The sequence below is a fragment of the Lissotriton helveticus genome, chromosome 1_2, assembly GCF_964261635.1.
Source record: "Lissotriton helveticus chromosome 1_2, aLisHel1.1, whole genome shotgun sequence".
Taxonomy (NCBI): Eukaryota; Metazoa; Chordata; class Amphibia; order Caudata; family Salamandridae; genus Lissotriton; species Lissotriton helveticus.
In genome coordinates, this window is record NC_136058.1 from 174,609,373 (window position 1) to 174,636,105 (window position 26,733).

At 41.1% G+C, this 26,733-nt stretch overlaps 1 protein-coding gene across 1 annotated transcript in view; it reads left to right on the forward strand.

Moving 5' to 3' along the window:
- Nucleotides 1-26,733, forward strand: part of ORC1 (origin recognition complex subunit 1) — a 142,234-nt gene that overhangs the window by 55,210 nt on the left and 60,291 nt on the right. Inside the window, exons 5-6 of the mRNA XM_078670617.1 lie at nucleotides 25,485-25,803; nucleotides 26,050-26,154. Of these exons, the coding sequence (XP_078526743.1) occupies nucleotides 25,485-25,803; nucleotides 26,050-26,154 (424 nt within the window). The remainder of the gene's footprint in view (nucleotides 1-25,484; nucleotides 25,804-26,049; nucleotides 26,155-26,733) is intronic.

Genomic DNA, 26,733 nt, shown 5'->3' on the forward strand with positions numbered 1-26,733 from the left:
TGGGGAGAGCAGAATTTGATATCAAGTAGGAGATTGTTTCTGTGTTTTGAAGCTGGGGTATCGAAGCTCTTGTCTCTTTTTTTTGGAGCATGCGCACCAAATTACCTGTACTCTTTTCTGATGATCACTCGGCAGATGTCCATCTTGCAAGGTTGATGGTTGAAAGTGACATTTTGTAGATGCAAGCAAGTTTAGCCATGACAAAAGTCCTGGTTCAAGGCCACGTTTGTAGTGCTGCCAAAGTGCAGTCTGTTATTGGATGCAGCTCCTGTTGTAACAGCACCATCTTGAACCTGCAAACCTGATTTATTGGTATGCTCCCTTCTTGGTATGTTGCGTAAACTAAGTCTGTAGGCTCATTTGTACAAGACCTGACTGTCCCACCCACAAATTCCTGCGCTTACTTCAGTGCACCAACTTTTGAATGTGAATGTCCAGGTTGTTGTAGCCATACACAACCCCACTTACATCTCTGGTTGATGTGATGTTGGTGTTTTCTAGGTTGCTGACCGTCCCATAAATGTTTCGGAGACGCAGTGGAAATTCTAACCTAATTTCAATCTTCAGAATAGCACACAGTCACTCCGCCGAATAAGTGACGCTTTATGGTTAAGTGATTATTCCAGCATTCTAATTTTGTTGCTTAGTACATGAAATGTAACCAAACAGGGTATGATTATTACAGTACTGCGACACATGACCAACAATGAAAATGATGTGAACATTTCTAAGATAGCGAGAAATGTATTTTGTCACCCTAACACCTACTTTTATGCGCTACACAGTGAGAGCATGGAGTAGATTAACTTGTATCTAGAGTTTCTTGGGAGGCGAATTGCTGCAAACCTGTTTACAGTATAGTGCTGTGGTTGGTAGGGCTGGAAGGGATTGTTCCCTCAAAAGAAAAAAACTAGCAGCTGGCCTCAGCTCTCCTCTTTTCACGTTATTGGCCTTCAGCACGGGACTGGATGCTGCAGCAGCACGTCGATCTGGCAGGTGCTCTCAGGAGTATCTCGGACAACATCTAATGCAATAATCTGGGGCAAAGACCTCTCCTATTTAATGGTCATTTCAGGAAGTTTTCATAGTAATGCGACCCTTCTTATCTTAAAGAATGGATTGACAAAATCATATACATCACTTTGATGTACTAATAAGGTACAAATGTCGATGCAGACTACACTGTTTGAGTTATAGCTGTTATTTGACCTTGGAGAAGGCACCTGTTTCTATGAGGAACTTTCATGTATGACACTAAAGAATATGACATCTTTTTTTTATGTCACTACAAGAAGGATATGACCCCTTTTTTACGTCACTTCCGGGAGGATTTGACATATTTACAGGTTAAAAGAAGGTGACTTATTTCCCTCGGAAGATAAAGACCACCATGTTTTAGAATCGAGGAAATAATCGGCCACCATTTTCCAAGTAGGCTTATAACAAAATGGCGCCCTAATCTGGACAAAATAAAGTCCAATCATAGAATCTGTACAATGGGTACCTTCTACCGCAGGCTATAGGAGTGAAGAATTTCACTTATTGCCTTTGGTAATTGGTGTGCAAGGATATTGTTTGGTTTGCCTCTACCTACTAAGAGGTAGACTCAGACCGCTCATTTAAGAGAGGCTTCAAGAGAACGTGTGTTTTAATTTTCATCACAAGCATATGAACAGACTGATTGACACACATACTCTATATAAATAAAAGTGGTAAAACAGAGTGTGCTCTGATCTGTATGCCAGCACATGCAGCAGTAGAACTACATTCTTTTGTATGCTGTTTGGAAACTTGAGTAACAAGCATTGGAAATGCAATAGGTCTCGCAATAACGCGAGTCTGAACTATTAGCATTGTAAATGATAATGCCCTTTATTTTTGCGTTCTGGTTTTTGGAACATAAATAAAAGGCTTTGTCATTTACAAGGCCTATAGCTTAAATTTGCGTTAAAACGAGACCTATTGCATTGCAATGGTGGTGGTGCTGCTGAGTTTTCTCTGAATCTGCACTCTGAATCTGCACTCTGAATCTGCACTCTGAATCTGCACCCACAATCTGCACTCTCAATCTGCACTCTCAATCTGCACCCACAATCTGCACCCACAATCTGCACCCACAATCTGCACCCACAATCTGCACCCACAATCTGCACCCACAATCTGCACCCACAATCTGCACCCACAATCTGCACCCACAATCTGCACCCACAATCTGCACCCACAATCTGCACCCACAATCTGCACCCACAATCTGCACCCACAATCTGCACCCACAATCTGCACCCACAATCTGCACCCACAATCTGCACCCACAATCTGCACCCACAATCTGCACCCACAATCTGCACCCACAATCTGCACCCACAATCTGCACTCTGAATCTGCACTCTGAATCTGCACCCACAATCTGCACCCACAATCTGCACCCACAATCTGCACTCTGAATCTGCACCCACAATCTGCACCCACAATCTGCACCCACAATCTGCACCCACAATCTGCACCCACAATCTGCACCCACAATCTGCACCCACAATCTGCACCCACAATCTGCACCCACAATCTGCACCCACAATCTGCACCCACAATCTGCACCCACAATCTGCACCCACAATCTGCACCCACAATCTGCACCCACAATCTGCACCCACAATCTGCACCCACAATCTGCACCCACAATCTGCACCCACAATCTGCACCCACAATCCGCACTCTGAATCTGAACTCTGAATCTGCACCCACAATCTGCACCCACAATCTGCACCCACAATCCGCACTCTGAATCTGAACTCTGAATCTGCACCCACAATCTGCACCCACAATCTGCACCCACAATCTGCACCCACAATCTGCACCCACAATCTGCACTCTGAATCTGCACCCACAATCTGCACCCACAATCTGCACCCACAATCTGCACCCACAATCTGCACCCACAATGTGTGAGTGGCGTTGCGTGTGTGAGTGGCGTTGCATGGCTGAGTGGCGTTGCATGGCTGAGTGGCGTTGCGTGGCTGAGTGGCGTTGCGTGGCTGAGTGGCGTTGCGTTGCGTGGCTGAGTGGTGTTGCGTGGCTGAGTGGCGTTGCGTGTGTGAGTGGCGTTGCGTGTGTGAGTGGCGTTGCGTGTGTGAGTGGCGTTGCGTGGCTGAGTGGCATTGCGTGGCTGAGTGGCGTTGCGTGGCTGAGTGGCGTTGCGTGGCTGAGTGGCGCTGCGTGGCTGAGTGGCGTTGCGTGTGTGAGTGGCGTTGCGTGGCTGAGTGGCGTTGCGTGGCTGAGTGGCGTTGCGTGGCTGAGTGGCGTTGTGAGTGGCGTTGCGTGTGTGAGTGGCGTTGCGTGTGTGAGTGGCGTTGCGTGTGTGAGTGGCGTTGCGTGTGTGAGTGGCGTTGCGTGTGTGAGTTGTGTTGCTTGGGTGAGTGGGGTTGCGTGGATGAGTTGCGTTGCGTGGATGAGTGGTGTTGCTTGGGTGAGTGTGGTGTTGCGTGGATGAGTGGTGTTGCTTGGGTGAGTGTGGTGTTGCGTGGATGATAGTGGGCTTGCGTGGGTGTGAGTGGCGTTGCGTGTCTGTAAGTGTTGCTGTGTGGGTGAAAGTGGCACAGAGCCTTTGATGTGGCCTGGCGTAGGAGAAATGCTGCTGCTGCTAATTAAATACAAGAGCGGCCGGGAAGCGGCCGGGAAACGCAAGTACGGCCGGCCACATAATTAGGGGAGGAGAAGCCGCACAGCACACGCTGGGAGAAGCCCTTTGATGTGCTGTGCGGCCGCGATGCGCGCTCTGTGCTGGGGGAGGGGGGAGGGCCATTAGCCTGAACTCGCGGCAAGATCAAACGAAGGGTGGGAGGGACATTGAGGAACAGATGGCCATGAAAGTGTATGGGCCAAAAGCGCGTGCCTGTACGTGCACTCGAAGAAAACGCCACGAAAAAAAGCAGTGGTTTGACAATCAGTTCGAGCACTTGAATTCTCGCCATTTCCCATTCCTTCGGAATGGTAAAGGACGAGACCTAAAAATTAGACAACAGTTCAAAGTAGTAAGTCAAAAGCAAGTGTTGCTTGAACATGAAATAACTTGTAAAAAAACAAGAGGTGTTTGGCAAAACAGGAACAGTTCGTTTGATTAAACAGACAGTGCGGCCGGGACACCAGTTACAGGCGTAGGGCGTGAGACTGTCCCAAATCTTTGGTAAGAAATGTGACCCTCTGTCTTTGGAGTCATAAATTAATGTATTCGATGAGGAATACAGGTGGGCCTCTACCGTGCATGGACATAATGTGATCAGATGTTTGGCATGGGGTGCGCGGGATCATTGTGTGTACTGTGTGCTGTGTCCTGATTGGCTATGTATTCCTAACTTCAAGTAGCATCTGACTGTATGGTGTTTTGGGAACGCGCACACCACTTCGGCCATGTGGGACTTATTCGGGCCAATCTCCCTGGACCATTGTGTGGGTGCTGCGCCTATCTGTGGGATTGGTCTGGAGTTTCCTATTTGCGCCTTTGTTTGCCAGCTGTGTGCCACCCCACCTGTGACCTGTCATTTACTGACCTCAGACCTGGGTCTCAGCAGCTACGTTCATAGCAGAGGAATTTGTCAAAGATGTAACTTCGTTTTTATACATGAACTTTTTCAATATTCACACAAGGGGCTGACTTCCTCCTTTTTAAAAATTCTAAAGATTGACATTCTGACCCATGAATTCTAAGAACAAGTTAAAAAAGTGTTTGAACCTTATCCATCAGTTTTTCTTCCATTCCGTATTAAGACTCATGGCTTTGACAGCTGGCCTTTTTGCACTGAGAAGTTCGGATTTCACAGAATCTGTTTGTCTTTCGAGCTAACTAAGCCTCCTTAATAGGTTATCTCACTTCTTTCATGCGTATTTATTTCCGCTCATGCATTTTCCCTAATTATGTTGATAATGTTCTGGGGCAAGATTTAACTTTCTCCTCAGATTAGTTTTTGTTTATCACAGTTTTCTTCAGTGCAAGATAGCCCCCTAAATTTGCTTTCCTGGGGACAAATAAGGGCAGCAGCTGTTTTATGTCCGTTTTGCTATCTCGTTTTGAGAACCTGTTTAAATGACAGCAGTTTTCCGAATTTATTTATTTTATCATTGACCAGGCCAGAGAATCAGTACCATTTTTTGTGTGTGTGTGTGTATGTGTGTGTATGTATGTATGTATGTATGTATGTATATATATATATATATATATATATATATATATATATATATATATTACCTACTGGCGGTCGCCAGTAGGTATATATAGTTAGGATTTTTTCTCTATGGGTTTTTTGAAAATTCTATGTCTAATAACTTTGGCGTTTGTGGACGGAATTGGCTGAAATTTTCAGGAAAATGGCACATTTTGTTTCTGAGCAGCCCCTGAAAATTTTGGGGGGGTTCGTCAAGGGGGGGCCGAGAAAAAAGGGGGGTCCCAAAACGTGTTTTTAACATTGAGTTTTCCATAGGGCGGTTGGCCTCACTTTTAGCCCGAACGGCTGAATGGATTTGCACGAAACTTGGCAAAATTGTAGGGACTGGTAGCCCGATGTGCCTTTTGTAGGTCTCAATATATGTGCTCCAGTGGATTTTGAGAAATTAACGTTTAAAAAAATATATATATCTGTAACAGCGGACCGGGCAGCGCTCTGGTTCGCGGACTTTTCGCGCAACGGAGCTTTGTGAAGCGAAGCTGATTGGTTCTCCGGCGTCTGTCAACATTCCAAACAGTCCGTAGCGGCCGCCATCTTGTCTCTCGGTAGGATCGAGAGACAAGAGGAGGCCGAAGCGAAGGGGCAAATGACCATAAGGGGGCATAGTACATTGTCGCTCACCCCCTAGGTTTGATGTGGAGGTTTTAAAAGGGCCCCGCGGGGCAAAAAAAAATAAAAATAATAATAATCGAACAGCTGAATGGATTTGCACGAAAGTTGGCAAAATTGTAGGGACTGGTAGCCCGATGTGCCTTTGCTAGATCTCAATATATGTGCTCCAGTGGATTTTGAGAAATTAACGTTCAAAAAAAGATATATATCTGTAACAGCGCACCGCTTCGCGTACTTTTCGCGTTACGGAGCTTTGCGAAGCGAAGCTGATTGGCTCTCCGGCGTCTGTAAACATTCCAAACAGTCCGTAGCGGCCGCCATCTTGTCTCTCGGTAGGATCAAGAGACAAGAGGAGGCCAAAGCGAAGGGGCAAATGACCATAAGGGGGAATAGTAGATCGTCGGTGACCCCCTACGTTTGATGTGGAGGTTTTAAAAGGGCACCGCGGGGCAAAAAAAATAATAATAATAATAATCGAACGGCTGAATGGATTTGCACGAAACTTGGCAAAATTGTAGGGACTGGTAGCCCGATGTGCCTTTGCTAGGTCTCAATATATGTGCTCTAGTGGATTTTGAGAAATTAACGTTCAAAAAAAGATATATATCTGTAACAGCGCTCCGCTTCTCGTACTTTTCGCGTTACGGAGGTTTGCAAAGCTGATTGGTTTTTCGGCGTCTGTAAACATTCCAAACAGTCCGTAGCGGCCGCCATCTTGTCTCTCGGTAGGATCGAGAGACAAGAGGAGGCCAAAGCGAAGGGGCAAATGACCATAAGGGGGCATAGTAGATCCTCCCTGACCCCCTAGGTTTGATGTGGAGGCTTTGAAAGGGTCTCGCAGGGCAAAAAAAAAATATACCGTTTTTTTAGGTTTTTTGCGTGGAGTGCGCCCGGTTCGCGAACCGGGAAGCGGTCTGGGGAGCGTACTTTCTTGAAAATTAGTGAAAAAAGTTAGAGTAAAATAATAATTGTGAGTGATCAGATGTAGGGTAGCTCTGAGAAGAGCTTTTGGGTTTATGGTACATTTAGGTACTTATAAGTAGGTACCAATGCACAGTCTTAAATTCAGAGTGAAAACTCTGTTGCCCTCATCTGAGAAGTGAACTCCATCTGCTCTGTAGATATCTTGCATGTAGTAACGCAAGTTATTGTTGTACAGGGAGCCCATTCCATGGTCTCTCATGTAAGCTGAAACAGATTTGTTTACATGCTTCCTCGATTTCTCAATTTGTGGACAAAATTGGTTTGACCACCTCCATTTCTGTCTTTGGCATATATTTGAATATACCAAGGCAGTCTGAGGAAAAAGTGCCATCAATTGCTCAAAGGTGTCCTTTAAAAGCATTTCCAGACCTACCCCAGTCAAAGTGCCCAAATCATTACCTCCACAGTGCACAATTAACAGGTCAGGTTTTGGCAAATGCATAAAGGTTTTCACCAATGGTATCAATTGGTGACATTTTAATCCTCTGTGGCCAAACCACTTAATTTCCACATCTTGTAAATTGAGGTTAGGTAAATTCCTGTTTTCAGCGTACCTTTGAGCCCAATAGATGTAGCTATGTCCAACAATCCAGACAGAAAACATGGCGAGAGAAGGTTCTCCTGCAGTCAGATGAAGTGTGGCAATGAAATGGCAGTTAAAAAAATGAGAGTGTAAAATGAAAAAAACGGAGGAGTTTCTGTGTTAATGAAGCAGTAAGAGTGATTGGTGGATTTTGATTGCTGAAAACAGAAAGTTAGTGTGCATGGATGAGTTCGTTGAAAGATGTATTTTGAGTGGCGAAGAAAAAATCATTAAATGAAAGAATGCTTTGGATATGCAGGTGCACTGAGAGTTCAGAGTTCAATTGCAACATTGTTGTGTGAGAGGTCTTGCAAGAGGTGGTTGCTATGCAGAAAAAGCAGAGAGGGGGCAGAGGGGGGAAGGGTTTTGCTTTGAAAAAAAGTGAGGGAAGAGTTTTGATTGGGTGACATGAGAGATCTGTGTGAGGAATTACAGCATTTCTGTGCTTTTGATAGCTGCAGACTCTGGAGTGCATACCTTTTGCTCTGCTGAAGACAAATTGGTGTGTTTCTGAGACTGTTTTGAAACTCAAAGTATTTGCTAAGGTGAGAAAAAATTTCTTTAATTTAGATAGAAAATAGTGTGCTTTAAGGAGAAAATTATGAAGAAAGTTGTGTTTTTCAAATGTTGCTTTGTCTCAAGTGTTTCACAAATAGATTTTGTTTCTTTGAGAAATTGTAATTGGAGAAAATGTGAAGTATTAGTACTGACAGGGCTTTTATGTGCATAGGAGCTGTGGAGTGTTTTCAAATTATGACTTGTAAATCGTTTTTGAGAAAAAGCAATGGTTTTAATATTGATGAGAAGGACATAATGGTGTCTGCTTCTTTATAAGGTAATTGAGAGTCTCTGATGTTATTTTTCCCATTTCAATGTAAGAAGTTTGTGTGTGGAGCAAATTGCTTGTAAATATGCTCCCACCTGTGCATGGCAAATTTAGATTTTGAATGTTTCCGTTACATAGGCATGTTAAAGGTGACTGAAACATGCTGCAAAGGCAATCAAAAAATGCTTTTATGTGTCTTAAGGACATTTTAAGTCATTTCCCCATGTGCAGTGTTTTCAAATTATGAGTTGAAAATCGTTTTTGAGGTAAAGGAATGTTTTCAAAATTTATGTGCGCCATATGACCCCAAATTTTTTTTTCAGGGGTGCAGCAGGGTGTTCTTGAGACACCCCTGCACCGTCGGAAAAATTCGTAATTTGCGATGAGGTAATTGCTAATCGCAAATTGCACCTTCATTCCTATGGGCCTCCTGCTGCATGGAAATGAATGGGTAATCTTGCTGAAATGCAAAGTCGAATCTGTATTTAAAAGGGTCTGCACCTCTGTACGGGTGTTCGCTATGTGAAGCACGAAAGTTTCACGGGCCGAACTCAAGGCCACCTCTCTCTGAGACAAAAGAGCTCTTATTCTTGCCATGCTGTTGAAATGTGCTCCCAAGGTTGGTATTTGTGGCCAGATTGAAAACTCCCTATGTTCATGTGTGGGAGGAAATAGAACATTTCTGCAGCAAATAACCCGTTCATTTACTGTTACGATAAAATGAATACTTTTAATTAACCCAGAACAATCTTCATTATTGAGCATCAAATAACTACCATTTTCCAAGAACTTGAACGTGGGGATGATAGCAGGAACTGGCGTGCCTTGCAACACGCAAGCCATATTTGGTCGGTGTTTGTTGCATGAACCGTGTAACTGTATGTGCCTACACATTAGTGAATGATCTGGCGTCTCAGTGCATTCCTCTCCATTCAGATAAAGGTCTTGATCATCTTTGAAAATCTGTATGTGTATGGAAGCGACCAGACCTCATGAAGAAAACCACTACCTAAAGGTTAATAACGACCTATTGGTATATATTTCATACAATTTGAAAACTTATATAAAGCAAAAGGCAGCGTTATTAAACCGTGGATAAGGCACGTTGCCAAAGCAGTGAACCTTTTGGATTTATACTGGAAATGTTAAAGGAAGAATTACGGAGTAGGGCCTGTAAATCTTTAATGGACAACGAGTAAAATTACTCCAACCATCATATTCCTCTAACTCCGGGATAGTAGGGGTGTTTAATTTTTTTAGAAGTAGCCAATCCAAAGCATTTGGTCTGGGAAATTGTTTCATTCACAAACAACATATGATTTGGGATGAGACATGCACGGTGGAAAGCCTCAGTGCCTTGTACCTGCCAGGTTCGTGAACCCCAAACTGATGTAGATCCTGGATATTTTTACACTGTGTTACGTTAGCATGGGCTCATTACTGGTTTAAACGCCATTTTTCCTTTTTTGTAACTTCTGCACACGATACTTAGTTGTTGCTTTAGCTTTCAGCCTACCTGCGTCAAGATCTATGCCTGCTTCAAGCAGGCGCAGGGTTTTGATGTAGCTTTGTCCTATCTGATTGTAAATGCGGCACACCGTGGGTGGCAGAGCAGCGGTGCACGTTAACTGGTGCATCCCTGGGGATGTGCTAGTTAATATAAATCTGCCCCTTTACATTTAATTATGTGCAGGGGACACAGAGTAGGTGAGGTTTATCCAAGGTTAAGAAGAGATGAGTCCTGTTCAGTGAAAAATTGGAGATAGGCTTCAGTATATTATATACTTAAGTAGTGTGTTAAGTTTTTGATGACTGTTATTAATTTACTGTTGGGTAATAGTGGTTAATAACATTTTTTATTATATTTTACCACAGATTCAACTGCAGATTATTTCAAGATTTTAGGATGCCTAGCAAAGAAAGAGTAAGAAAGGCTGCAAAACGTCAAAGACAGCAGGACCATGGAAGAATGCAGCAGTCCTCTAACAAAAAGATTTGTCAAGTCACCAAGAAAGCACCGGGTAAGAGTCGAAAAACAGTCATAAGAAATATGTGTAGTAAAAAAAATATTACTACAGAAAATGTTTCACTCCAGAAAAGGAGACAGAATTCAAATGGTAAGGAAAGGCCAATGAGAAATGTTACTGCTAGAGTAAGAGATAACTCTATGCATGAAAGTAGAAGGAAACAAGAGTTTAGGGATATTCGTAAACGAATGTTCCGCAACAGGATAATTGGGAATTTGTTAAAAAATATTAAGAAAGGTCAGCAGAAAGTGGTTTTTTATAAGAGAAAAAAAATTGTTGAGAAAGTTATTGATCAGGCATTTGAAATTAAACGTAAGTTATTTATTTTGACAATCAATAGAATTCGGAAGCTAAACAAGGTAATTTATGATTTCAAAAGAAATAGTAGATGGAAGAGAATAGTTAATCGTAGTAATTTTTGTGAAGTTTTTTCTGGAGAATGGATGCATAGTTCCAGCTCTGAGGCATTTTTTAATGAGGAGAGTTATTTCCAGGATAATGATTTGGTGCATGCAGTTGACACCAGTGGTCGAGCTTATGAAGTGAAAGATGGTTGTCCAGTTGAAAAAGAAAAACTTGTGACAACAGAGATAGAAGAGGTGTTAGGTAATGAGGTTTTAGGGAGACGTCCTAAGGGTCCTGTGTACACCTGGAAGTGTAGTAGTATTTGCAGTGTACGACAGGATTCCATCAATTTGCTTTGTGATTTTATACGGTCATTTAGTAAGAACAGTTTGAAGCAGAAAATGAAGTTGTTGCAAGAATTAGATCCTTGCAGAGTGAGAGAAGTGATAGGTTTGCATGGTCATTCACTGGCTTGTCTTTCCAGGAGAGTATGCCAGAGTGTTTTTCATCATTTCAGGATGCTAGCAGTGCATCATAATAAAGTGAGGAAATTAGTTAGAATGTTGTATTATGCTAAGAGTCCAGCAATTATGCTTAAACAATTATGCGCTGCTCTTTTGCATGGTTCTGAAATAGATGTGAAGAATATATGTGAAGAAATTGAGTTTTGTTACTTTGGAAGTAAAGAGGAGAATGTTGAAATTGACCAAGAAGAAGAGAGTAATGTGGAAGATAGTGTACAGGTTTCCAGTACAGATAATTTCCAGAGGGAAATTGCGACGTTTGAGGTGAAATCAAGTGAGAGGCCAAATTTCACTTGTGTGTGTTGTCGACGCACTTATTATAAGAATCAGACTAAGTTAGTGGATTTATATGGAAAAAGTGAAAGGGAAAATAATAGTGAATGGAAGGATTTTACAACATACTTGATGGTAGAAAATTGTTTTGATTTGGGATTGGATCAACGTGTGTGTACTTATTGTTGTAACAAATTAAATCAAAACCAGATGCCTGCTAGAGCAGTTCATAATAATCTGGAATTGGTTGAGATTCCTTCTGAATTGAAGGATTTAAATACTTATTAATCTATTTTGATTCAAAGTATCCATCCCTTTCAGGCTATTGTAAGAATGGAGCCAAAGACAGGGAAATTGCCTCCATCAGATTTACAGAGAGGATTAAAGGGAAGAGTTGTTTATTTGCCTCTAGATTTGAAGAAAAACATTAACACAATTGGAGTAGAAAAAGTGGAAGAGGAACCTCTTGTTATCTTAGTTAATGGGGTTCCGACAAAGAATAAGAAAATATGGCAAGATTTAGTAGATGTTAGGAAAGTCAAAAGGGCAACATTGTATTTGAAAAAATATAATAAGTACTATAAAAATGTATATGTTGCAGAAGAGGAAGTAAGTGAGGAAGAGGATAGCGATTTGTGTGCTGGTCAAATTGAGAAAGTAGAACCCTGTACTAGTGAAGAAATATATGAACATTATAGTGTTCATCCTTTGCATTCCAAGGAAGTCATGGGGAATGCTATTGAGTTGTTTCAAATGAAACAAGCGAAAGGGAGTCCCATTAGTGTTTGGGAGGAAAGTTTGGAAGCTCGGTGTTTCCCACAGCTTTTTCCAACAGGTCAGGGAGGAAGATATGATGAGCGACCTCATCAAATTCCTGCTTCTGAATACCGGACTTTGCGATTGTATGCAGGAGATCCTAGGTTTCGACAATGCATTCCTTATTTGTTTCATCTCCTGTTTGAAAGCGATCTGTCTGGACTGTCATATGCAGTGAACCACATCTTGAAAAGTGGTATACACATGCAAAACATCTCGGCAAGTGACTTTATGGATAAAGTCAATGTCCAAGACAGTATTTTGGATTCTCACCTGATTAATCTCATGGCGTGTCAGCGTGGTACTAATGAGTACTGGTACCGTCGTCATGGTGATTTAAAATGTATGCTAAGGAACTTAGGAACTCCCACATGGTTCCTCACTTTGAGCTGTGCTGAGTATGGCTGGGAAGACTTACTTGAATTTCTACGAGAGGCAAATGCTAACGTAGAAAACATCGAATTCAAGACACCCGGAGAACTGTGCTCTTTGGATCCAGTCAATGTATGTAGGTACTTCAATCATAGATTTGAAGGTATGATGTCTTTCATCATGAATAAGAAGAATCCACCTCTTGGAGAGGTGTTGGATTTCTTCTGGAGGAAGGAGTACCAAGCAAGAGGTGCTCCTCATATACATATGTTGCTGTGGATCAAGGATGCACCTAAATTTGGAACGGATGCAGAAGACTCAGTGATGAGTTTCATAGAACAGTATTCTACGTGTGCTGTTCCAAACGCAAAGGAGAAAAAAAGCCTACGAGAAAAAGTTCTACGTTTCCAAAGCCATCGATGTGGAAAGTACTGTCGTCGTAAATTCCGGAACAAAGACAAGTTCTACACCAAATGTCGTTTCGGCTTTCCACGATCGGTGATTTCTAAAGGAAGAGTGAACAGTTTGATGTCTTCGCTGCGACATAATGTGATGAAGAAATCACCTAAAAACACATACAATTTGAAGAGGAACGAAGAGTCTAAGTACATTAACGACTACAACCCGGTGATTTTGTCCATGTGGAATGCTAACATGGATATACAGTTTGTGGCTGATAACTGTATGGCTGTGGCTCGGTATGTGACATCTTACATCACCAAAAAAGAGAAGACAGAATTGAAGGATATGTGGGAGGACATTTCCCATGAAAAGAGCCTCAGCAAGAAGTTGTACAGTTTCAGTCTGAAGATGTTGTCGCATCGAGAAATCGGAGCTTACGAATGTTCTGACCGGTTGTCTTCAGCAAGTCTCTATGCCAAGTCCAGGAGTATCGTTTGGGCGAGTGTTGGTCTTGCTGCAACGCGTAATCGAGTTCTGAAACCTGTGCGGGAAATTGAGTATTTGGCGGAAAAGGAGCCAAACAGTACCGACATTTTGAAGAGCAACATGTTGGATACATATTATCCAAATCGAAGCAGTCACCTCGAGAATGTTTGTCTGTATGAGGTTCTGCAAAATTACATATTCAAGAGGAACATCAAAGAAGATACTGAGAAAGGAGTGTATGCTGTAATAGGAAGTGAGGGATGTCTGGTCAAGCAAAGAAAATGCCACTTGATAAACCATCGAAAATTGAGTGGCGAATCTCCTGAAAAAAAGGAGTTTTTCTATTTAGCACTTTTGCAACTTTTTAAGCCTTGGCGTGCAGAAGGGAACTGCTTGGAGATTTCCTTTGTTACGAAGACTCATTCAATGCTGCCAAGGAGACCATAGAATGTCCTGCTTTTCCCAAATATGTAGAAATGTTGAATGTGGAAATTGAGCAGGAAGCAACGATTGCAGCCGAGATTGCCAGAGACAGTTCTCAGGACAGTCAGAGTTCTGCTTCATTGAGTCAGGATCCACTAGGAGGACCTCTTATCGAAAATGAAGCTGCCACTGCTATGAATGAAGTGGAAAGAGCCATGGCACATGCTCAGGAGGATGCGGTTAACTTAGAAGAGTTGGAAAGACAACTCAACGTTGAGCAGAGGAAAATATATGACGAACTTACCATGCAAATTGATCATGGATTAAGTCATGACAAGAAAGAGTGCTCATGTACGTCGTTGAAGCCTGTCCGACTGTACGTGAGTGGAGAAGCGGGAACTGGAAAAAGTTTCCTTATTAAAGCAATTTCATGTTATTTGCAGGAAAGGACAGAGTCATCGCTGTCTTGTGTTGTCACCGCTCCAACTGGACTGGCAGCACATAACATTAAAGGGATTACTTTACATCGTTTACTGATGCTGCCAGTGGAGCATGACAACAAATTAGAATATCACAAGCTATCTGGAGATGCTTGTTTTGAAGTTTCAAGAGTCTTGAGGAAAATGAAACTTCTTATCATTGACGAAGTAAGCATGGTTTCCAATGTCATGCTTGCCTTTGTGCATTTGAGAATGCAAGAAGTTCTCAAAACAGAGTATGATGTGTTATTTGGTGGCAAACACATCATTGTTTTCGGAGATCTTCTGCAGCTGACACCAGTGAAAGGGCAACCTGTGTTCAAAATGCTCACGCATGAAGATACCAGGAAGTGCTTAGGGAGTATTGGCAACGTCAATATATGGTTAAACTTCAATTATGCTGAACTGCATGAAAATATGCGTCAGGCAAAGGATGAAGTTTACAAGACTATTCTACAAGATGTTAGAATTGGAAAAGTGACCGAGCATGGGAAAGAAGCTTTACATGCACGATTACTGACAAATTTATATCCAGACGAAGATGCCTGAGAATATTTTTCAGAAAGTTACTGAGAAAAAATCTGGAATATGTTTGATGCCAACTCTTGCAGAATGTGCCAAATTCAACAACAAAATGTTGCATTTAGAAAAGCAAGAGATTGTGAAATTGGAAGCTATTGACAGAGTAGAGCATATGGGATCAACAATTATTTTGTCTGAGAATCTGAAAACAAAATTGGGTTCATTAGAGAAGAGTATATCTAAAACTGCGGGTTTTGAAAAGACTGAATGTGTGCTTGAACTGCCGTATAATTTTAAGAAGGAATTTACATGTTGAAAGAGGTCTGGTAAATGGATCAATGGGTAATGTTGTTGATTTTGTGAAATACAGAAATAGAGATGGAATTGAATTTTTAAAAATTAAATTTGATGGCATTGAGGAAGTACAGCTAATTGCTCGTTGTTCTGCTAGATTTTTGCTTGTAAAAGACTTATATGTTCGCCGTAAGCAGTTTCCTGTTTGCTTGGCATATGCGGTGACAATTCATAAATCGCAAGGTTTAAGTGTAGACTGTGCATTGGTGAATATTGGCAGTTCTGTGTTCAAGGAGGGTATGGCATATGTGGCATTGTCACGAGTTAGGACTTTATCGGGATTGTACTTGATTGAGTGTGATGTCACAAACATTTGTGCGGATCTAGATTGTGTTAAGGAATACAATAGGTTGAGAAGAGAGTATGCGCCACATTTGCCTCAGTATCCTTTGTTTGAGAAACGTGTGGTAGGCCGGAAACGAAGAAATGTGACCAATACTGGGGAGGTTGTAGCAAAAAGACGAAAAGTCGATGAACCTGAAATTACAAGCAGAAACAAAAAGGATTCTGTTGAAGATGTTGTTGGTTTTCAATTTGAAAACAGTTCTGGTGTCAACTGCTATGCTAATGTAGTAGTTAATGTTTTGTTTTCTCTAGAAAATGTAAAAGAAGAGATTGTGGTCAATTCTGATCAAAGATTTTGCAGTTTGTTAAATTCTGTGTTAGAGAAATGTAGCACTGATAGAACAAACATAGAAAGTGTGTCTGAAATTCGAAATCTGTTAGACAGATGTTCAGGCCAAACACAATTCTCTCAAAATAGTCAGCAAGATTGTCAGGAGTTTTTAATGTACATGCTTGATGTATTGCATGATGAAGGTGTAGATGTAGATCACCTGTTTGGGCTTTCTTATCAATGGCAGCATGACTGCGAGAACTGTAGGGTATCAAGTACTACTAGTGTAGACTCAGAAAGATTTATATATTTAACTTTGCCAGACAGTAAATCAGTCTCTTTTAATAAGCTAGTAAAAGCAGCTGATCACAACATGGAGTGTAGCCAATGTAAATCTGAAATGATGTCCACATTATTTATACGAACATATGGCCAGTATGTAATTTTAATGTTCCAACGATGTAGGCCTGATGGAACAAAATTGACAACTTTAATTAAAAATTTTGTGGCTTCACAGTTGTCAATATCAGGAAGGACTTTTGTAACTGTAGCAATTATATATCATGATGGTCCTTCAATAACATCAGGACATTATACAGCTTATTTAAAGTGTAGAAATGGCTGGTCATTCTGCAATGATTCTGTTTTAATTTTCAAAAAAAAATTGCCGTTTGACCTTAAAAACTCTTACCTGGTGTTTTTAAAACCAAAATTTTAGGGAAAGAATCTCGGGATGTGCTCTGAGGAATTTCAAGAAGTTCTCATGGCTCCTACACGATTTGGCCTTGAGGATAAGTGTAGTACAGAGACATAACTTCTTACCATAACACTGGACTTTATGGAGAAATACGTGCACTTTGAATGAGTTCAGAAAAACTGTTTCTTTTTATAAGCTAATTGAAGCAGCCAATCAAAACATGGAGTAGAGGGAATGTAAGTCTGCAATGCTGTCTACTGTTTTACATTGCTTTGTGATTAAAAGTGATGTAGAGAATTAAATAATTGTACTAGTCATAAAGGTAGTGTAAGTCTGCTTCATAGTAAGCAGTATCAGTGTGATAGGAAATTTAGAACATGATTGAGGAAGAAGGGGAAGATATTACTAGTCCAGGATTGTGTAAATGATCTTCAACATTTTAATTCTGAAAGTTGTGGAAATGCGAAAAGACGGGATTGGCTAACAAGAAATCCAAGAGTTATACATGGCTCTGACAAGATTTGGCCTTGTGGAATCTTGTGGTAGAGAGCAAGAAGTCATTTATTGTATGTAACATGTTTTTGAAAACGATGGAGGTTTTCTTTCAGAAAGTGGCGGGTTGAAAGTAATAACAGCACAACAGAGTGTAAGCTGTTCATAGGACATCCTTGGCCGTCATGGAAAGTAAGTTAACTTTAAGGAGTTCTGAATTCTGATTTCTAATGTTGTATGGGTTTTTTAAACACAATCATTTTGATTGTGGTTTTTTTTCCCCGCTGTTATATGATGAATACCTTCAAGTCACTGTTTTAGTGAAATTTGATACATTCTGAGAACAGCAAAAATAAACCATTTAACATGTATAATTAATTCTGTTCTGTTTGCATTTATGATGTACATGTAGAACTGTGTAGGAGGCATGGAGAAGGTGAGGCTTCTGTAAGTGTCAAAGTTGTTGCATACAGTCCTCATATTCTACGTAGTCTTTTATATTTCATTACTTTCACTGTTTCTGACTGATCTAAAAATTTTTTTTTAAAAAGAACAGTAAGTATAAGGGAAGGAAACAGACAGTTATGTTAAAAGAAACACAGCTATAGGGAATAAACTAGGGATACTGTTACCCGCAATCCTCTGCTGATGATGTCACTGAGCATGTCATGAATGATGTAATATGTGACATCATCAGCAGTGGATTACGGGTAATAGTATCTCTAGTTTACTCCCTTATAGCTGTCTTTCTTTTAACATAAGTGTCTGTTTCCTTCCCTTATACTTACTGTTCTTTTTTTTTAAAAAAAATTTTGGGTTCGCTTCCGGTTCGCGTACCGGGGAGCGAACTGGGAAGCGAACTAAGAGAAATAGAGGTTGGCACAGTTGCAAATATTGTACCAATTTTTTAATAACGGGGAGGTAGTTCTGAAAAGAACTTTTTTTAAAATTGTTTTTGTTGTTTTATATTTTTTTTATTTTTCTGAACATTTTTTTACTTTTTTTGAATTTTTCTGAACAGTTTTATAATTTTTTTGTTTTTTTTTCGGAGGGGGCAACGAAAACGATTCATTGTAAAGGGCTCAACAGGAGCAAGAAAACAAAAAAAAAGAATTTATTGTTTGGGGAGTTTCGGACAAACATGAGCATGATTGTCAATAGCTCTGTTGATCAGAGTGATGCTACTTTCTGCGTAGCAAATGAATCCACTGCAATGTAGGCAGACTTGTTTTACTTCACGAAATCTCGTTTGTATATTTGGCACCATCTCCCTGCCCTCTGGTCCCGTTACTTCCGGTACAACAGATCTTCTGGCCATAATAGGGAGATTATCTAGGTCGTCCTGTTCCTCTTCTTCGTCTTCTTGCTGAATTATAACTTTAGCAGGTGGTCCACTCTTCCTTGGATGTGGTGGAGGTGGTGGGGAAGCACCAGCTGAAGCTAGTAAAGAAGCCATTGCTCACTGGTAACAAAGGGTCTTTCTCTCACAATGATGAAAGTCAGAGTGAGGAAAGAAGGAGGGATTTTCACCATTTGGGGAAAAAAAATAGTTCTCAACCAATGAAAAGTGTTCATTTTAGATCATATGACCTAGTCTTACATCATTAGGAAACCAAAAGTGAAATGAACCAATGAAAAGTGTTATTACCAAGTCACATGACCTGCTGTGTGTATGTTACGCGCTTTGCAGGGCCTCCCGGTTTGCTTCCAGAAACCTGTGCTTTGCGACTCGGTAAGCGTACGAGTTCGCTAACGTAGCACGTCATATGACGTATCACGCGACAACGCGAAACGTCATGCGGACGGGAGGCGTCACGATGTTGTTTTCTAACGCGGCAGTTGCGGTAAAGAAACGTTTACCGGCTCGTGGTCTATTTCGCGGCATCAAGGTCAGCTAACGGGAAGCTTCCCGATTCGCGAAGCGGGAACGAAGAAAAAAAAATATTTTAAAAAAAAGTTATTAATAAACATATAAAATATATTTTTGGATTTAAAGAAGAATACATTTTACAGCTACAGATATTAGCTGTTAAAAAACCAATGAAATTCACTGAAAAAACCATAGGTTATAGACCATATATAGTTAGGAATTTGCATTTACAAAACCTTGAAAATTCACTGAAAAAACCATAGGTTAGAGACCATATATAGTTAGCTGGACATTTTATTGACATAAAACCAATGAAATTCCATATATAGTTAGTTGCACTAACTATATATCGTGCACCCGCAATCCACTGCTGATGATGTCACATATTACATCATTCATGACATGGTCAGTGACATCACTGATGACATCACTGATGACATCTCAAATGACATCTCAAATGACATCACTGATGACATCACTGATGACATCTCAAATGACATCAATGATGACATCATGACACACCAATACCAGTTACTACATACGCACTCACTGATTCCTACGTCTACACACACATTCACTCATTCACCCATACAATCACTCATACATACAGTCACTCATTATTACAACACTATCATATGCACTCATACACCTAGTCAGTCCTGTGAAGAATCAATCACACTTCGATTTCCTCATCTATACAGTTAAACACAGACCACCATACTTTTTCACACATATACTAACACATACTTACTCTCTTATACAATCACTGATACAAGTACACATTGATATGCACAGTCACACACCTCCCAGCCAGCCACACACACACTCAGTCTTCCATACATCCACTCATTCTTCAATATGTAAAACATATTTAAACTTTTCAAAAACACAGACACTAGATGATGTCATCAGTGATGTCATTTGAGATGTCATCAGTGATGTCATCAGTGATGTCATTTGAGATGTCATCAGTGATGTCACTGACCATGTCATGAATGATGTAATATGTGACATCATCAGCAGTGGATTGCGGGTGCACGATATATAGTTAGTGCAACTAACTATATATGGAATTTCATTGGTTTTATGTCAATAAAATGTCCAGCTAACTATATATGGTCTCTAACCTATGTTTTTTTCAGTGAATTTTCAAGGTTTTGTAAATGCAAATTCCTAACTATATATGGTCTATAACCTATGGTTTTTTCAGTGAATATATATATATATATATATATATATAATTAATTTAATCAAAAAAATTGCGGCACACAGATAGGGTAATATCGTTAAGATATTTATTGCTCCATGCTCGGACCGACGCGTTTCAGCCTGATTCACAGGCTTTGTTCACGGTAAGTGGTCACATTTCTAGGTCTACTATTTATCACAGTTTAGCAATTAAGGTGCTTTCTGGGACTAGTAGTACATGCTGAATTCGATTCACGAAATTAAACATTTCAAAGTATTCGTGCATTGGGGATGCTGCTGTTACATTTTTCACAGATTACCAAAATCAAATCATATTTTGTCAAGTTATAGCAACTGCTCAATTCGCGCTATATTCATTTCAATTGTATCACTGATATGCAGGGTTTACAGTCACCTGTTTTTTGTTTGTCACAGTTTACTGAAGTAACCGGGTAGAGTACCCAACAACAACAATGATATGTGCACTATTTTAACCAATTCTAGTTCATGTCATCAGGGTGTAGTACCCCCTGATGACATGAACTAGAATTGGTTAAAATAGTGAAACAGCAGTGACTGCGGCCCACTGGGGCGATTTAAAGGAGGTGCAAGCAATGGAAATCCAAACCGCATTTCAGCAGCTGCCTGGGAAGAAGAGGCTGTAAGCCTCGAAACGCGTTGGCATATTAATAAAAGGATTCCTGGTATGTCCAGCTGGTCTCCATGCTCCGTGTTTAAATGCCTGTAAAGGTACGTTTGCTGCGAGTGCGACCTTAAAAGCTTTTGGGCCTTTGGAAAAACTATATATAGATATATATATATATATATATATATATATATCTATATATATATATATATATCTATATATATATATATTCATCCTGCTTATAAATATATTGTATATTGAAGATGTGTATATGGGCGATATTGTGTATTTACACAATCATTACAAAAGAAAAAGAGCTTTGAGATTTTGGAAAAGAAATGTGATCATCAAGAGTTAAGATTGAATTAGGTTTGTTTCAATTACAAATTGTATCATTTCAAATGTATTTTGTATGAGGAAAACGGCTTCAACTGGAGCTTCATGAAGCAGACCCTACCACAAACAGCCTTTGGTCCTAAATTCAATGCAGTGATTCTCACGGGCTATCACACCCCACCTTCCAGAATAGGACTAAATAGTTACTTTTGCACTCCCTGACTCTAAGCACGGGTATGTGTTAAGGATGTCCTCTAGCCCCTTTTTTGTTTGCTCTCACACTAGTACTAACTAGCATGCACAATTAGAAGAGACCCGGGATTTCAGGGTGTACAGTTTGGCAAAGACGTATGGTGATGCTATTTGCAGATGATATCTTATTAGTGCTATCACACACCTCTTATCCAGGAGTATGAGGCGGTTTCAGGCTTCAAGGTCAACATGTCTAAGTCTGAAATATTAAACCTCTTATTCTCGCAAACAGACGTGGATGTCCTTACGGATCGTATGCAATTTTGATCGGCCTTAAAATCAATTGGATACTTAGGCTTCACTAACTTCCTCCACGTTCCTACTACATTTAAAGGGGGAATCAAAAAATTGGCTGCTGATCCCCATTTAATGGACTATCCGAGTAAACGATATTGAAATGACACTGATTTGCAAAGTATTATAACTATTTCAGGCCTTATCCTTTGTACTCCCGAAGACCTTTTTTCTGACTTTAAGCGAGCATTGATGGGATTTATTTACGGTGGAGGTCCTCCAAGAGTCTCTTGTAAAACAATGTGCCAACTTGAGGATGGAGGGGTGGGGGGTCTCAATCTACCAGATCTGCAACCCTACCGAGGTGTCCAGCTGATGGTTGTTGTGGATTGCAACACTAGGAAGTCAGAAAAAAAAATATGGGCACGCATGGATAGAGCTATAGTGAGCTGTGGGATCTTCTATGGAAACCGAAATGTGATCACCCAGCAAATACATACCTTAGTATATCCATCTGAACAACACTACAGATCTGGGACACCTTACACACACACACACCTTATACACACACCTTACACACACACACACACCTTATACACACACACACACACCTTATACACACACACACACCTTGCACGCACACACACCTTGCACGCACACACACCTTGCACGCGCACACACCTTGCACACACACCTTGCACGCGCACACACCTTGCACACACACCTTGCACGCACACACACCTTGCACGCACACACACCTTGCACGCGCACACACCTTGCACGCGCACACACCTTGCACGCGCACACACCTTGCACGCGCACACACCTTGCACACACACCTTGCACGCACACACACCTTGCACGCGCACACACCTTGCACGCGCACACACCTTGCACGCACACACACCTTGCACGCGCACACACCTTGCACGCGCACACACCTTGCACGCGCACACACCTTGCACGCACACACACCTTGCACGCACACACACCTTGCACGCACACACACCTTGCACGCGCACACACCTTGCACGCGCACACACCTTGCACGCGCACACACCTTGCACGCGCACACACCTTGCACACACACACCTTGCACACACACACACACACCTACACACACACCTTACACACACACACCTTACACACACACACACACCTTACACACACACACCTTACACACACACACCTTACACACACACCTTGCACACACACCTTGCACACACACCTTGCACACACACATTACACACACACCTTGCACACACACACACCTTACACACACACCTTGCACACACACACACACCTTACACACACACCTTGCGCACACACACACACACCTTACACACACACCTTGCGCACACACACACACACACCTTACACACACACACCTTGCACACACACACACCTTGCACACACACACACCTTGCACACACACACACCTTACACACACACACACACACACACACCTTACACACACACACACACCTTACACACACACACACACACACCTTACACACACACACACACACACACACACCTTACACACACACACCTTACACACACACACACATATATATACACACATATCCCTGCTCGCTTTAACCAAAAATGTACATACTGCTGGGTACAGGCAAAATACAAATTAATAGACTGGTTTCGCTACCCAGCTCAGCTACACAAGCTTTACCCTCTGGCCAGCATGAAGTGCTGGAGGGGCTGTAGTTCAGTTGGATATTTGAATCCCACCCGTTTGGACTACACATGCATCTTGCCATTTTGTTCTGAGATCACAGAGGCACACCAGACCATCTTAGGTTATTCAGTCGAGCCGGACTTCCCTACAGTGCTTTTATGAGTAAGGGTGTCCACTTAGTGATAGCAGACTAGAGCACGTAATGTTACGAGGACAGGCCCACCGCAAATCACGCAATGCCAAACTCAAATCTGCATGCATTTTGCATGGAAATGCTGACTCTCCATACCTACATTGACAGCCAGTACATATAATAAATATGCACATTTGTTATTTCTCGATGAGCTTTGAAACCAGAGTTGAGAGGTTGGAGTCAAATTAAGATTGCGATTGTGCGGTATAGTTTGCATGCAATAGGGCAATACGATCTGTCATTGTTCTCGTTCTGGAACAGAGTAAATCTAGTGCAAATCTGGTGTTAAATAACTCCGTAATCAACAAAGAAAAAACAACCATCCCACCAAATGTTTTAAAAATGCAAATGTTACAAGATTAAACTTGGGCTGATAGCTCTACATTGGTTTATGGCTAACTGGAGAGCTGAATGAGTCTTCTGTGCAGCCCACATGATGTTGCTGGAAAGAGGTCTTGAGTATCAAGCAAAAACATTCTGATAAAGCAAGCGAAAACTGACCATACATTAAAAATAGCTTAAAGGGGTCTAGCAGCTAGATATCTGATCATATCATTTGAAAGTTCCCTAGCAGGCTGAACAGCTGAATTGTGTGCAGGCCAAGCCTCATGCTTCCTTACTTGCGAGGTATTGGGTGAGAAATTATGCAAACCTGGGGTCTCCCCACAAGTAAAGGAAAGACTAGTGGGGACCAAGAATAATTGCATAGACCTTTCTAAATGTGATCCAAGATCCTCCCACATATGACTGCCACATTAAAGGCCCAGTCCTTCCTCTTAGGGATGGAGGGTACAGTATACCATCACAGGTAATCCTCAGAGTTTAGGAACATAGTTCATTTACCACTGACAGAAGCACGAATTGGAAGCGCCTGTAGAATGTTTGTACCCATTCAGTAGAACAGCGAAGCAGGTCCACTGAAGAATGAGTCACACAAGGTTGGAGTAACCTGTGGATTTAAGCTATAGAGGTCCAGGCCCTATAGAATGAAGTGCAGCACACTAATGTATAATCAGTTTGATAACGTGTTGTATGTTCTGTGAGATGTTTACTTGGTGTCTTAGAGCAATGTAGAGGGCAGAATCCTGTGTGGCTACTCTCCATTAGGATAACCAGGTTCCTCACATTTGAGCATGGAAGAGCTTATTTTGATTAAATATTTTTTTAACAGATTTTTTTTTTAATGTGTAGCCTGTAAATTGATACAATTTAAAGCTCTTCATATGTCATTTTACTCTGCATAACACTAGACTAGATGCTGCCATCTATAGACAACAGGTAGTTTCAAGAAGAATACATAACTTCTTATGATTGTGTTTGTCCGATCACAAAAGACCTATCTGGGGAGATGATGGAACAATACAACTCCTTGTTCCCAGAATAATCTGGAGGTATCTCAGGTTCTGTGTTTTCTATTCGACTTGGAAGATGAGACCTGATTAAATTGTCTTCCTTTTTTCAAAATTGACCAGCTTTTATCTTTTGGCAACTTTTTTCAAAATCTGGGAGCCGAAGTTGCAGTCAAGCAGAACCACAGAGTCTATATTTGGCCGGGTTGACCCAGATTTCCTTATCATGAAAGCTAGTGATTGTGACGAGGAACTCTCTGAAGGAAGGAAAAAAGACTGATTTGCCTATGAAGTGGTGTGGTTATAAGTGATCATGGATGATGTTAATTTAATGATCCCTTGAAGCTTCTAGCTTGGTCTTTTTGGAAGACTCACCAGAGCGTTATCTAACGCTCTTTGAATTTCAAGCACTGGTGGAAACATAGCTAATTGGGTGAAGCCTCATGAAAGCTTCAGGTTCCACCTTCTTTTCATAGTCTGCTTTTAAAATGCTGCTGTAACAAAATCCCTTTTTCTTCATCCGTTAGCTGTATCTTTTCAAGATCTAGCTTTGCCAGTATCCTGCGGACTGTATAGTGATCCTGTTTAAGTATCTGCAATGTTTAGTGAGTTTCTGCATGATGAATAATTTGAGTTCACGCATTCACCGATCTCATCGATCTCATCTCCTTTAGGTCCTGCTAAATCTCCTGGAAGCAAGTTGACAAAGCAGGATGTACTGGAACAGCTTTTCGATGATAACAATGGGTCCTTCCTAACTCTAGAGCCAGAAACTTTTAAGAGGAAGGTAGCATTCAGTGGACTCTCCGATTCTCCCGAAAAAAAACGGTCTGATTGGGGTGACATCCAGCAACTAAGTTTGGGGCCTCTCAAACCATCCAAAGACAGCAGTCTTGAAAAAAGCAATATTTTAACGCCAATTAAACAGACCAAGGATTGTGACCCTTCAGCCAAGAATCAAGTGCAAGCTGATGGAGGCACTAACAGCTGCCTGTAAGTAGAAATGTCTAACGTCTGAACATGGAGGGTTAAAATGGTACATTAATGTTATGAGCATCCATGTTTTTATTTTAGGGCTTTTTGGTTAGCAACTGTGAGGTGTCTTAACCACCTTTTTGGACTTTATTTTATAGTGCATTAAATACAGAACACAATGTTCTGATGTTCTTATAGACAAACAGTCATTCTGTATTTGTAAATTGCTTTTTGTCATGACTGTTTTTCTTCCATTTTTAATAGTAAGTTGGAGAGCAAAATGGAAAATGAAGGAAAAAGGGACCGATCTTGCAAGACTCCCCAAAAGCAAGCTGCCACACTCCGAAACAACTCCACCCCACTCAAGAGGTAAAGCAAAAACTCATGTCATATTTCTTTGGTATGGTCACTCTTTCCAGCCATTACGAAAATATTTAATTTGAAGCTAAGCTGCCATTGTTTGCTATAAAAAAAGAAGCGAAACACTAGTTCTTAACGTGATTTTATATTGTGTTTGAATTACAGGAGATAGAAAAAGGCTCAAATTAGCTACCCACTCTGGGCCAGCTCAACTCTATCACAAGAGCACTATGTATGTTCTGTATGTCCTGTTTCTACAAACTTCTGTCTGTAACTCCCTCTTATCTCCCTTGGTGGCTTCTCTCTAATTAGTGCACATGCATTTCAACTGAATATAATGTAAATCCCATGTGTGCCTTTCTTGAGATACTGTACTTTTTGAGGCTTTTGAGAATGTGACACCCTATAGTAAACTGGTTTACCATTACGTTCTTTTGTTCCAGTCCTTAGCTTGGACACATCCTTGCCCATCTAGAGATTCATACAGAAAGAGGTTTCGGGTGACTTTAGTCAGCCACTCTACCACCTACATTTTTGTGGCTTTCTCCGGTGTGCTGCAGTGTAGCACTTCGAAAGGAATCCCTCTTG